This window comes from Mesoplodon densirostris, chromosome 19 (assembly GCF_025265405.1).
Source record: "Mesoplodon densirostris isolate mMesDen1 chromosome 19, mMesDen1 primary haplotype, whole genome shotgun sequence".
Taxonomy (NCBI): domain Eukaryota; kingdom Metazoa; phylum Chordata; class Mammalia; order Artiodactyla; family Ziphiidae; genus Mesoplodon; species Mesoplodon densirostris.
Genome location: NC_082679.1, coordinates 38,859,341 through 38,873,798, shown reverse-complemented (window position 1 = coordinate 38,873,798; position 14,458 = coordinate 38,859,341). Strand labels below are relative to the sequence as shown.

Genomic DNA, 14,458 nt, shown 5'->3' with positions numbered 1-14,458 from the left:
ACGTACCACTACACCTGGGCCTCGTTATCTAGCATTTTCCATCACACCACTAACTCCCCACCGTAATCCTGCGATCTACACGTGGGGAGACTGAGACCCCGGAGGGGAAGTGACTATCTCTACACCACATACCAAGTCGGTAGGAGGGCTCGATCCCAGCCCAGGTTCCTCTGCACTGTGCCACCGGCACCTGGGCCCAGCCCTGCTGCTTCTGTGGTTGCTTTTGGTGATGACAGAGGGACTCGCCCCCTTCTCTGTTTCAGGGGGAGATAGGCCGGGAGATGTACATCATCCAAGCAGGGCAGGTGCAGGTTTTGGGTGGCCCGGATGGGAAGTCCGTACTGGTGACGCTGAAAACTGGATCTGTGTTTGGAGAAATAAGGTCAGAATGGGGTGAAAATAAGGTCAGAAGGGGACCTCGGCAAAGGCTGGGGAAGGGAGGGATGGCCAGTGGGTGGGACCATGTCCTCAAGGGCCCTTCGGTGGGTCTGAGGAAACCGCTATGCATGCAGCACTGGCACCTGCTGACATATGCAAGGTGGGCCCGGCTCTCACCCGTGTGAGGCCATCGTGATGCTCCAGGCAGGGGTGAAAATGAAGATGCTAGTGTGATCAAAACTGCAGCCTCCTAAGGGTCTCACCTCCCTCCCTTCTCTGCCCCAGCTTGCTGGCTGTTGGAGGCGGGAACCGGCGCACGGCTAACGTGATAGCCCACGGGTTTGCCAACCTCTTCATTCTGGATAAGAAGGACCTGAATGAAATTTTGGTGCATTATCCTGAGTCTCAGAAGTTGCTCCGGAAGAAGGCCAGGTACATTTTATTTTTAATAAAAGAAATCCATATATACTTTAGTGTGTATTTCTTAAGGACTCAGACTTTCTCTTACATAACTGTAGTACCTTTCTCAAAATCACGAAATTCAATATTGAAGCGATACTTATCTCATCCCTAATCCATAGTCAAATTTTGTTAATCGTCCCAATAGTGTCTTTTATAGCTTTTCTTTTCTTCTTTTCCATTCCTGGATCCCCCACTGCATGATGTTGCTATTTTAGTCTTTTGATCTGGGATCAAAGTTCCTCACCTTTTCCTATCTTCAATGATTTTGATTTCTCTGAAGAGGACAGGCCAGTTATTCTATAGAATGTTCCTCCATTTAAGTTTATATGTTTTCTCATCATTACCTTCAGGTTCTGCATTTTGGGCAGGAATTACTCAGAAGTGATGTTGTGTCCTTCTCAGTACAGTGTATTGAGAGGCTGCTTTCTCCCTATTCTGATGAGTTTTTACTCTGATCACTTGGTTAAAGTTTCCACACTCTCAAGTTCCTATTTTTCCCTTTGAAATTAATAAGTAATGAGTGGCGAGTCACCTTGAGATGATGTAGATTTCCTGTTCCTTATCTCACTTTACCTCACTACTTTCAGCCTCCACTGAAGGTTCCTTGCAATGATTGCCATGATGGTTGCAAAATGGTGATCTTCTAACCCTGTCATGCTTTTTACATTTATTAGCTAGCAATGTACTGTAAGGAAGAACTTTCTTTTCTTTCCCATTTATTTGATTTTTCATTTATCTATTTATAATGGTATGGATTTGCTGTATTCCATGAATATCCTGTTACAATCATCATTTTCATGCTGAAATTGTTCCACATTGGCCACTGGGCACCTCTTTAGGCTGGATATAGTGAACTTTTGTTACATTCCTGTTATATTTTAGCACTCTTTTGCTTATAGGCACAATAAGATGCCGTAGACTCATCTTATACTTTCCCTGCTGCATCCCTGGAAATGGCCATTTCCCCAAGGAGGCTTGATTCCTTTTAGAGGGGAATGGTTTTTAGAAACCAAGATATAAGTACTAAGTGCTCTCATTGCTACTGGGGTGTTACTAGGCCTCCACAGTGGACAGAGCTGGGAAATACATCCACATATACACCTGTATGTATAAATGCAAATATATATATATATATATATACACACATACATATATGCACATACATATACATATATATCAACATCTATTTTTTTGTCTGTGTCTATCTATATCTCTGTATATCTCTGTCTCTATTTCCACCTATCTAACAATTTCGATCCATCATCACAGAGTTCATTCTAATCTCCTTTTCCATATTTGTAAATTCCTTCTCCAACACTGGGAAATTTGACTCCCTTTATCCTCATTACATTGATTCATTTGTTCAGTCCCACAATGTAGAGAAAGTAGCACCAGAATTCCTATTTCATACTACTGGAAAGACGAAAACCTTCTAAGCAGAGAGCAGTTCTTTCTGTCTTTAGCCTGAGGACCCATGATGTAGGTGTTGTGTTCAAGGTTATCTGGATCGGTTCTCTGTCTTCCTCCCTTTACTGTGATTGTTCCGTTCATTTGAAATACAGCTAGGCTCACGTGTTTCAGTTTGCATTCCATTTCAGGGTTCCCCCACACTGACCCTTGTTGATTTTTTGTGTTTTGAATATGTAGAACATGAACATGGAAGGAAGGGTACAAAACAGTGCATTCAGAGTCCCAACTCCCTGCACCTGTTGCCACCCACCCCTCACAGGAATCTAATCTCCTTAGTTTCTGCTTTTTTCTTCTTGTGTTTCCTTTTGCAAAAATAGGCAGATATGTGAATATTTGCTTATTTCCCTTTCTGTCTTACACAAAGGGTAGCACACTGCAGATTCTCTTTTGCACTTGACTTTTTTTCATGTGACGAGAAATCCCAGAACACATTCACTGAGTCCACAGACAGCTTCCTCATTCCTTTTGACAACTGCAAAGCATTCCTATGAATGGACATTTAGGCTATTTCCAATATTTTGCAATTATAAATAGTACTGCAACGAATAACCTTGTGCATCTGTATTTTGTATTGTTGGGGAATAGGTAAATTTTTTTCTTTTTTTGGCCATGCCACGCAGTTTGTGGGATCTTAGTTCCCCAACCAAGGATTGAACTTGGGTCCCCAGCAGTGAAAGCCTGGAATCCTAACCACTGGACCACTAGGGAATTCCCTGGAATAGGTAATTTTTAAGAAAAGCAGTTTTTTGCTTTCAAACACTTAAGATCAGGTTTTAAATTGAGTGATGGAAGCAGCACAATGTGGTAGAAAATGCACAATAGGCTTGGGAGGCTGTTAGGGCTCAAGTCCTGTCCATGTGCAGTACTGGCTGTGTGACCTTGGAAAAGTTACTTTACTTTTCTGGTCTCAGTTTCTCCACTGTAGAATAAGGGTAATCACTTTGTTGTGGAGACGATTAAATAAAATAGTGTATGTGAATGTCTCTAGCAGGGGGCCTGGCACACAGCAGAGCTCAATACCTGTTAATAATAATAATTGTTCCTCTTTATCCATTAAATTCTCTCTATAATTTTCCCATGGGATAAAGCCTTTTTAATCCACCTATCTGGTATTTCCTCCCTTGCCTTTTATCACATATTCATATTTTCCACTTGAGTCACCATAAATAAGCTGTACAGAGAGTGGTCATGATAAAGGGAACAAACTCACCATGTCCATTCATACAGCACAATAATTTATTGAGCTGATAGTTCGAGGCCCTGGGGACACAGGAAGGAGCAAACAAAGCTTACATTCTAGTCGGGGAAGCCAACAATGGAGAAAGGAATGACTATGTGATGTGTCAGCTGGGGATAAAGGCCATAAGGAAACATAAAGCCACATGAAGAGATAGAGGTGATGGAGGGAGCCATGTGAGATAAGTTGGTCAGGAAAAGTTATTCTCAGGATGTGGCACTTCAACTGAGACCTGCCAGAGTGAAGGAGTGAGCTGGGGAACTGCCTGCAGGGAAAAGCATTCCAGGCAGAAGGAACAGCATGTGCAAAGGTCCCAAGGAGGCACAGACTCAGTGTTACATGGAGACCACAAGAAAATGAATGTAGCTAGATATGGGATGGGAGCAGTGTAGGGCGTGAGATTGGGTAGGGCCTTGTAAGGGAAGCCTCACAATGGCTTTAGCTTTTACTCTGAGGGAGATGGGAGGTATGCAGTGTTTTACACTGAGGAGTGACTTACTGTTACTTAAGTTTTTACAGAATCCCTTTAGCAGCTCCCAGGTGAGTGGATGCAGTGTTGACCTTAGAGCATAATATAGACAAGGCGTTGGGGTCTCCCAGGGAAGCAAGCAGCCCTGTAATTCATCTCACCTGGCTGTTCTCAGAGAAGCCGTGGGGCCCTTCCAATGGCTGGTCTACCTGATCTTTCCCCCAAGTCTGTCCACTTCCCCCTACTGTCCCGAGGGACAAGGATGCACGGTCAATCCTCATTATTCACAGATTCCATACTTGCAATTCGCCTACTCACTAAATTTATTTGTAATCCCCAAATCAATACTCGAAGGCTTACGCAGACACTCGCAGACGTGTGCCCAGAGGTGAAAATTTGAGTCACCTAAAGTGCACATTCCCAGCTAAAGTTGAAGAAGGTGACGGTCTGCCTTCTTGTTTCGGCTCATATTGTAAACAAGTGTCTTTGTGTGCTCAATTATGTAGCATTTTTTTTCACATTTTTGTGATTTTTGTTGGTGATTTTGCTGTTGAAATGGCCCCAGGTGTAGTGCTGAAGTACCATCTCGTGTCGCCCCACGCAGGCCTGAGTTAGAGAGCCGTGCATTCATTGTAAACAAATCAATGATGTATATTAAATAAGATGTCTTTAAACAGAAACACACTCAAGACAAGATTATGTAATGAACAGTTGATGAAAACGTTGTGTGGAGGGGCCCACCGTAAACGAATCCTGTATTTCCCCCAGAAGCCATGGCTCAGTAGTCACTAATTCCATGTCTGCAGACACTTTACAGAACTTAACTACCGCGGATAATGAGAACTGACTGCTTATGTCTGAGAATAGGCACTGGGTTCCCCTCCCCCTGCCTTCCTGCCCCCTGCAAGAGGAACATGGCTCAGAAAAGCCATGCTCATCGCTGTCATCCTATTCCTCCAGCTGGGTTAGGTGTGGGTTTAGCAAGTCAGCCGGGATCCTGCAGAAGCCTTGCTCCTGGCCCTGCCTGCGGTGTGCTGGGGTGAGGCAGCCAGAGGAAGGAGGAGGGGCTGGCGGGCCGGGTTGCACACAGTGGGCCGTGGCATGGTTCATCAGAGGCTGCTTCTCTGGACAGGCAAGCTTGAGGAGAGGGGCAGGGCATCACAGGTGAGCTCTGCCCATCCAAGGAGATACAGGTCTGAGAACCACAGGACCTGAGGATGTCTGCGTTGCTGAGATTCTGTCCAATCTCCCCACTTTACAGATGGGGGACCTGCGGCCCCAAAGAAGTGAGACACTTCACTCTCTGACTTGGCCACTCCAAGAAATGGGGCAAAAAGATCGCATGCATGCCACTGTCTCCGGGGGTGAATTATACAGTAATTAGAGTGAAACTCATGTCATCTGAAAATGAGGATACATTTCCTTAATCTGGAAATGTCCCAGAAGTCAGCTCAGTGTTTCAAAACAGAGATAGCCATTAGCGATCGGCAAAGGCCCTGTAGATGGTTCTTTCATGTCATTTGAGTACCACGCTGAGCCTTCCCACGGACTGCCGTGCTGTGAATTATGGACTCAAATAACACAGGTGACAGTGCTGGGCTTGGAAGAGGCCTCTGATAATTATCATGTTTGTGGTCTCCTGGGGGAGCTCCAGCTCGAAAATGTAAGTCTTGGGCAATTAATATCAATATGCACAATTTAAATCCATTGCCTCGGATTAGATAAGCAGCCAGTAATGGCCTCATTTTTAAACAAACAAGTTTGGCCGGAACCCTGATGAATGAATTTGCCAATTAGTCGTCTAGACCTGCTAGACTGCAGGCGAAACTCATTTGTTCCTGAGCCAAACCACTCATCATGTATTTGTAGTGCGAAGAATTCCTTATTAAAGGCTGGGGCTCTCTTTGATGGAAAATTCTCTCCTTATTTAGAGAAGCAGGGTGGTATATTGCATTGGATCCGGGTTGTAATTCTGTCTCTGCCACTTCCTGTAACCTTGGGCGTGTCACTCCTCCCATTCTGAGCCTCAGTTTCCCCAACCCTTCTAGGTACAGTAATCCCAGCCCTTTCCAGGTCATGGAGTATTGTCAGCGTCCAAGAAGATAATGACCATGATACTGCTTAGTAATCCTTAAGACCTGGGGTGCTGGGGTCAAAGGCCTGGGTTTGAATTCCAGCTCTGCCACTTCCTAGCTGTGTGGCCTTGGAAAAGTTACTCAGCCCCTCTGGACATCCACCTCCTCATTTGAAATGAGGGAGAATAATAGGACCTACCTGTAAGGATTACTGTGAGACTTAAAGTGCGTATCAGGTATCTATTGCTGCGTAACAATGTTACCACACAGTGAGTGGCTTAAAACCACACATATTTTATTATCTCTAAGTTACTACATGTCAGAAGTCTGGGGACAGCTTAGATGCATCCACTACAAGGCAGTAATCAGGATGTGGACCAGAGCTGGGTCTCATCTCAAGTCTCGACTGGGGAAGGATTTGCTTCCAAGGTCCCATAGTTGTTGACTGAATTCAGTTCCTTGTGGTTGTGGGACTGGGGGCTTCGGTTCCTAGCTAGTCATTGGCCAGTGGCTGCCCTCAGGCTCTCGCCATGTAGGCCTCTCCCAACATGGCCACTTGCTTCATCACAGCCAGCAAGGGAGAGTCTCCTTGTAAGACAGAGACCACAATCCTATGTGACACATTCACAAAAATGACATTTGATCTCCCTTGCTGTATTCCACTGGTTGAAAGCAAGTCACATGTCCCACTACCCTCAAGGTGAGGGGGTCACACAGAGGTGTGAACACCAGGAAGGGGCATCGCAGGGGTCACCAAAGAATGCCTGCCTGTAAAGGTCTGAGCACAGAGCCTGACACATACAGATACTTGTGTCCACGTTGGTGATGGTGATGATAGTGAAATGACAATGAAGCAAAAGAAAGAGAAGCAGAAAGCTCGGGCTCTTTTTCATCTGGGCATCCTATTTCTGATTCCATATACTAAAGTATCCTGCATCATTTCCTGTGTGACCTCAGAAAAGCCACTCAACCCCTCTGAGCCTCACCTATAACGTACAGGCAATAAGACCCACATCGTTATGGTTGTTCTGATCGTTCAGTGAGATGTGATGCCTCAGACAGCACTGTGCTGGGCTCAGAAAAGGAGCTCAAAAACTGTTAGGCAAAACAAACGCCATCACACAACTCCACTAAAGGGCTCTGCCCGAACCAACGAGGCTTCATTCTCTCCCAGAGCTTGCTGGTGATGTTAGCGGACGCTGCTCTCTTTCAGGAGGATGCTGAGAAATAACAACAAGCCCAAGGAGCAGAGTGTACTCATCCTTCCTCCACGGGCAGGCACCCCCAAGCTCTTCAGTGCCACCCTGGCTGCAGCAGGAAAGATGGGTGCCAAGGGGGACAAAGATGGCAAGCGTGCCCACCTCAGGGCGCGACTCAAGGAGCTGGCTGCGCTGGAGGCGGCTGCAAGACAGCAGCAGGTGCTGGAACAGGTAATGCAGTTGGAGACACAGCCACCCGGTCCATTTCAACCACGTGCCAGGAGAAGGCCTAGGGACCCACGCATTCCATTTTAGGGACTATTTTCCCTTCTTCCTATCAGTCAGGATTCATTTGGTTGCAAGTGACAGAAATGTAAGTGACAGTGCAAGCTCAAATTAGCTTGAAAAATCAGGGAATTTATAGGAGCAAGTCATTGAAAAGTTCAGGCAAGGCTGGATCTAAAAGTTCAAATGATGCCAGTAGGATGAGTTCTGCCATTCTATCACCTTTGCTTCCCTTGGGGATGGCTCCATTTCCAGGCAGTCCCCCAAGAGCTTAAGAGGACATCCCCCAAGATCACATCCTCCTGGTTAAGGGACTCTTACAGAAAGAAAGTACCTCTTTCTCAGTAGCTCCAGCAAAAAGTCCCAGGGCTCATAGTCACTGGACAGAATTGGGTCACATGTCAGTTCCTGACCCATTCAGTGTGGTGCTCTGGGGAGGACTGGCTCATATGCCCATCCCTGGACTGAGAGTGGGGATTGGGGTGGGCGCATTCCCCCAGATGGACGTCCGGCTGCTGCTGCAGAGGTAGGAGCAGTGGGTTTGGGCAGGGAATGTCCCTCCCCAGACCACAGTGATGTTCTCCTATTTAATGTTGTGTCTGTGACAATTTAAAAGATCTGAAAGGAAAATCCAAGGTGACAGGCATGGTGCCAACTGTCCCCACCCCCTAAATCTAAAGGGAATTTTTAACTTAAGTATGGGACTTTTTTCTGTGACTAATGCCAAGAATGCCAATTAGAATGATTGCACTAATTATGGTTGTTCATGACTGTCTTTTAGGGAGGCTGCTGGGAAAGTGGGGGCAGGGTTAGGCAGAAGCTCAGTGGCAGGGAGGGGACAGCAGTCTACATGACAGAAATCAAAGGAGCCTGGTGAACTCAGTCTCAATCCAGGCTGGTCCAGGAGACCCATCCAGAGGTCATTTGACAGCAGGAGTTGGGGAATGACACCAAAGTCACCCAGGGTTCCAATACATTCTCCAGATACATCCACCGATGGCCCCAAGTTGAGGACAGATGTGATTGTCTGGTTCACAAACTGTCAAGGGCAGGGTCGAGCTGGAAAGTTGGGGTCTTTCGTGCTGGCTGGTGTGTGGGGCTGAGTGAACATGACCTCCGAGAATGTTTTCAGTACCGTGAAAGGTTTTATCTGAAATGGGATTTGTTGCTTCTAAGTGTTAGCTCTTCACCCAGGCAGCTTGGAGATGTGAATTAAATTTGCATGTGTGTTCTCATAAAAGGCAATTTTAGAACAACCAGGGCAGAAAGGCAGAGTGCGTGGAGCTCTTAAATAGCAGCCTATAGACACAGGTCCAAATCCTGACTCTGTCACTGCCAGCCCTGTGTCCTGGGGAATCTCCTCCAGGACCTTCTGGGACCCAGATTACTCCTGGCTGTCACATGGGGTAGCAGAGCTGAAGCAGGTTACCTTGGATACTTTTATAAAAGCATGTTAAACACGGTGAAGCACTTGATCAAACTTCCCATGATCCTTCTGGCTCCATTCACAGCAGGATGCTTCAAGAAGATCCCATAATGGGCACCATCTGGGCATCCTGCCCTGGAAGTGTGTTGTCAGAGTTGACAGTGGATGGGCGGGGCGGGGGTGGGGGGAACAGGTGCACCGAAACATGCAGAAGCGCCTGGAGACAGAGGGAGCGGCAGGTCCCCAGAGCTGCCGCGGGATCTAGGAGTGTCTTGGCTCCCCCCACCCCGCCCAATTCCCCTCCTCCAGCGCCCTCTGACTTCTCTATTCCTCATAAGCACGCTGACTGCTCTCACTTTAAACTCCCTACAGACCACTGGGCCTCCTGCTCTGGGGGCTGCTCCCTCCCCAGTTTCCTCCCATGCAGAGATGGCGTCAGAGCAGGAGGGGCCATGGGTATCCACAAAGGCTTGGGTTTTCACCCAATTCCCTAATTCTACCCACAGGAACCCCATCCATGGGAAACCCGCAGGCTGGAGGTTGGAGGTACCCACCAAGTCTCCAGACACAGGGGCTCAGCCCAGCCTTATGCCAGTGGTACCCAGCCCATTCTTCTGCCGGTGGGGAGGGGGGCGGTGTCTCAACCTTTGAGACCTTCCGGGGCCAGGCCACAGCTGCTCCTGCCTTCATCAGCCTTTACCTTAGGATTTGCTTAGAGCTTTTCTCATTCACCAGGGAGTACACATCCCGGCTGACCGGGCAGGGCAGGCCGGCTGAGCTCTGCAGAGGCTTTGGTGGCGCTCCCTCCTGGTCACAGCCTCTCTTCCCTCAATAGCTCAGTGACTGTTGATGGGGCTCTGCCCTTGAACTCACAAGTTCACTCCGGCTTCCAGCCCTGCAACTCCACAGAGACCTAAAATATCCCAAAGAGCTTCACCACATCCTACCGGGACTTTTAGTCCTTAAACTTCCCCATAATATATTGATTCTACCACATAACCCCGATGCAGCTCCGCCCAACCTTCCAGCTATTAGATTTTGGAGCACTGTCTTCCTCCTCAGGGGTCCCAGGGGTCCGAGAAGGAGGGAACTGGGAAGTGTCCAAGACCCCTCTGCCTCACGAGTCACTTTTTCTGGATTCCAGGGCAAGAGCTCGGAAGACGCAGTGGGAGAGATGGGATCAGCTACCCCAAAACAGCCCGTGGCCCCGGAGACCCCGGCCCCAGGCTCTCTGCTACCTGCATCCCAGGGGAGGTCTGAGGGAGAAGAGGGGGGGTGCGGCCTGGCCCGAGGAGCACTCGGTGCGGATCCACATGAGCCCAGGCCCGGATCCCGGCGAACAGACCCTGTTGGTGGAGATCCCCGAGAAGGAGGAGAAGGAGGAGGAGAAGGAGAAGGAGAAGGAGGAGGAGGAGGAAGAGGAGGAGGGGGAGGAGGAGGGGGAGGGGGAGGAGAAGGAGGAGGGGGAGGAGAAGGAGGAGGGGGAGGAGAAGGATGAGGGGGATGGGGAGGAGGAGGGGGAGGGAGAGGAGGAGGAAGAGGAGGGGCAGGAGGAGGGGGAGAAGGAGGAAGAGGAGGAGGGGGAGGAGGAGGAGGGGGAGGAGAAGGAGGAGGGGGAGGGGGAGGAGGAGGAGGAGGGGGAGGGAGAGGAGAAGGAGGAGGAGGAGGAGGAGGAGGAAGAGGAGGAGGAGGGGGAGGAGGAGGGGGAGGAGGAGGAGGAGAAGGGGGAGGAGGGAGAGAAGGAGGGGGAGGGGGAGGAGGAGAAGGGGGAGAAGGGGGAGGAGGGAGAGGGGAAGGGGGAGAAGGAGGAGGAATAGGGAGGCGGCAGCTAGTGCGCCACAACCTGGCAGGTGCGCCCCCCCCCGGCCCGCTCCCCCGCTCCGCTGCTCCCCTGCTCCCCATGAGCCCTGAGTCCCTGCACCGCAAGAAGGCCAAGACGCTGGTCTGCAGTAGTGGCCTCAGTTGCTCTCAGTTAGCGGCTCGGCCAGCGATCCTGCCCTGATGTCAGCTTCTCTGTCTCCCAGGGCTGGTCTTGAAATTAACAAACTTCACAGTGTTTGTGCCCCGAAGTTCCCACCCTCACTAGAGAACCCTACCTCCCCCCGGCCTGTCACTATTTTTAAGAACAAAATACTTTTCTGTGGGGCTTCAACATATGGGAAGCCTTGTTGGAGAAGCAAACGGTTGTTGAATGTTTGGGTTTTCCCCTAAGGAATTTGTCTCCCACATTTCAAGAATAGAAAACCTTTCCGGCAGAAGGGAGGGCAGCTAGGCTATTTTATTGACTAAGTGGGAATTCTGGCACATGTGACCCATGGTCCGATGCTGTTTTTGTTTGCTGGGCGGTCACATAAGGAACGCGATGCTCCTTAGGACAGTTAGTACTTAACCTTCCCCAGACTATATTCCCTTCTCAGTGATGCTGTTATGTTAGAACAGATACAACGGAAATGGCTTACTGGTAAGGGGTCTGAGTGCTTCTGAGCATCTGCTCTTCCAGTTACCCAAGCCTCCTCAGCGGGGATTAATCTATTACTTGCTTTTTACACCCTTGCTCTAGAGAGGATGGTAGTAACTTCCTTTAAGTCTAGAAGGTGGAGTCTCATGGCCGACATCACTGAAGTTTCTGAGGTTTCTTCAGATCAAGTCGTGTTGCTTTTATAATTAAAAAAAAAAAAAAGGAAAAAGAGTCATTCAGTCAAATGAATATTTATTGAGAGGACTATATTTGCATACTGAATGGCTCTTCAGTGATTAAAAACAAAAACTAGTATTAGGCCATTTGTTTCCATCAGCAACAATGAATACAAAAGACCTGGCATTCCAGTCCTGCCCATTTCATATAAAATCTCAGGAACCTTGTGAACTACTGAAGGGGCCTTTGAAGGCTGGCAAAGTTGTGTTTTTATCCATTCAACTAAAGCAGAACTTTCATTTCCTCTGTGAAAAGAAGTAAACAATATGGGAATTCCCAGACTGGTCTAAGCATTTTCAAATCCCAGGGTAACAAGCAGATTCATCTAGTCCATGACATATCATGTGATGGGAGTAATCATTGTATTGAATATAGTGATGAGCAATGTTATTAGTTGACCTTTTAAAAAGCTTGTATTTATTTTTACATGTAATAACATATTTACATGTGTACAAAAGGATGTCCAGTAAAAATTCTCCCTCCTACTCCAGACGCCCAACCTCCCTGGTCCCCTTCCTGGAAGCAACCACTATTATCAGTTTCTTGTTTATTGTTTCAGATATTTTTAAGCTTGCACAAGGAAATATGTAATTTCATTCTTGTTTCCTTCCTTTTTTTCCCCCCACAAATGGTAACATACTAGAGCTGCTGTTATTTTTCACTTGATTTATATTGGAGATTGTTCCCTATCAGAACATAAAGGGTGTGCTTATTTTTTCAGGACTGCAATCTAGTCCATTGTATGGATGTACCGTAACATATAACCACTGTCCCATCGATGGCCATTGGCATTGTTTCCAATCTTATGCTGTTAAAAATAATGCTGTAATTAAAAAATATTGTACAGACATAATTTCACTGGTAAACACTTTTTAGATAAGAGAAGTATGGAGGTTTTGGCTAGTTTTTTTCTTTACCATCCCCATTCCTCATTTTCATATTTGTACTATGTGTTCTATGACCCAAGCATAGAGAATGCTTCCATCTTTAGCAAGTAGTTCAGATATATCAATAAAGTAAACTTATTGTCCTTTAGTAGATGGCAAAATATTTCAAAGATACCTTCACTGTGAGCTCCTACTTAATAAGGAAACTTTTTTATGTAAAGGTACTTATTCTTTTAGATATCAACCCTTGAATGTATACTGCTTATTATATAAAGTGAGAGATTCTTGAGGTTCCTAAGAATTGTCCTGGAAAGAAAATTGATTTTGAAATGAGCTTAACAGTGTCTTAATTTCACTGAGAAATCTCATAAAACTTGACACTTTCACAAACTTTGGACATTAGATAAATTGAATTTGAGGCTGACATTATTCTCCAAATGGAATGGGACTGGTTGATCACCAAGATATGGGTGGTACAGGTCAGGAATATTATCATTCTGCAGTTGAAACAGGACTTTTATTTATGTGTGTTGAATCTCTACTAATTTAAAATGTCTGAACATTTCCTGCATTTTGGTAGAAAGTGAACAGCAAGTTATTTTTTTAACTATATAAATATTTTGAATAAAATTAAAACCAAGAAGCTGTTTACAATTTCATTATCCAAATGTATTCAGCGATCTGGAATATTTTCAGCCGTTTTCTTAGTAAACATGAATACTGTATTTGTACTCTGGCTTTCATCCTATTATAATGCATTTTAATTAAAAGTATTTAGACAAATGTTCCTGGCTAGTGGATTAATTTCAGAAACTGACCAAGTATGACAGACACTTTTGTGAGAAAAATTAAGTTTATTTTCTGGCTCAGCCTCCCTAACTGATCTCCTATTGACATCCTTGGGGCTATAATCCATCCTGCATTTCTGTTGCTAGAGTGATATCCCTTATCAAACCATCCCTAGGAGTCTAAGTCCCTCAAAAACAGCCCTTTAATGTCTGGTCTTACCAAGCCCACAGCTTACAGTTTCCTCAATCTCATTAGACTTGTTCTAATGCTGCCAGTTCAGAGTGCTGACATACATGAGCTCTGGATTCAGACTGCCTAGCTTCCAATCCCAGCTTGACCATGTACCGCGGATAACCATGACCTCTCTGAGCCTCAGTGACCTCATGGAGATAATACATTGCACCGTACAGGGCCACTGAGATGATTAAATAATAGACTGGCACGGCCAACTCTGAATGGGCACAAGAAATAAAGCCGATGTGCCATCCCGCTTAGTCTGCCTGGGATAGAGTAGAAGCCCCCTCAGAACTCTGTCTTCTCTGAATTCTGCCTCTGCCTGGGGTTATACACAAAGATGGGGTGTGATCACCTCTTTCGCTGCTCTTTAACTAATAGTTTGTATAAAAGCCTGGACATATGTGAATTATAACAATATAAATCACAACTTTCCGCACCATTCATGAATGTCTTTAATCCAATTTCATACAAAAACAGACCCTGAAACACCCACCCAAGGCTGACTCTCCTGAAATGGTCACTCCGTTCTGAGCCAGGCCCAGGGCCTTCATGGGTGTGTGACCCATGCAGTCACACATGGCCCCATGCTAGTCACCATCTTTATTTATTTATTTATCTTAAAATGAATTTATTTGTTTATTTTTATTGATTTATTTTTGGCTGTGTTGGGTCTTCACTGCTGTGCACGGGCTTTCTCTAGTTGTGGCGAGTGGGGGCTACTCTTCGTTACAGTGCGCAGACTTCTGGTTGCAATGGCTTCTCTTGTTGCGGAACGCAGGCTCTAGGCACCCGGGCTTCAGTAGTTGTGGCACGTGGGCTCAGTAGTTGTGGCTCACGGGCTCTAGAGCA

The 14,458-nt window shown here is 46.6% G+C and overlaps 1 protein-coding gene across 1 annotated transcript in view; it reads left to right on the top strand.

The window, feature by feature from the left end:
- CNGB1 (cyclic nucleotide gated channel subunit beta 1) overlaps positions 1 to 10,569 on the top strand; it is a gene marked incomplete at its 3' end in the record, with an annotated part of 67,074 nt that extends 56,505 nt beyond the window's left edge. Inside the window, 5 exon segments of the mRNA XM_060083160.1 lie at positions 264 to 382; positions 664 to 810; positions 7,305 to 7,521; positions 10,146 to 10,271; positions 10,273 to 10,569. Of these exon segments, the coding sequence (XP_059939143.1) occupies positions 264 to 382; positions 664 to 810; positions 7,305 to 7,521; positions 10,146 to 10,271; positions 10,273 to 10,569 (906 nt within the window).
- Between the last annotated feature and the right edge of the window lie 3,889 nt (positions 10,570 to 14,458).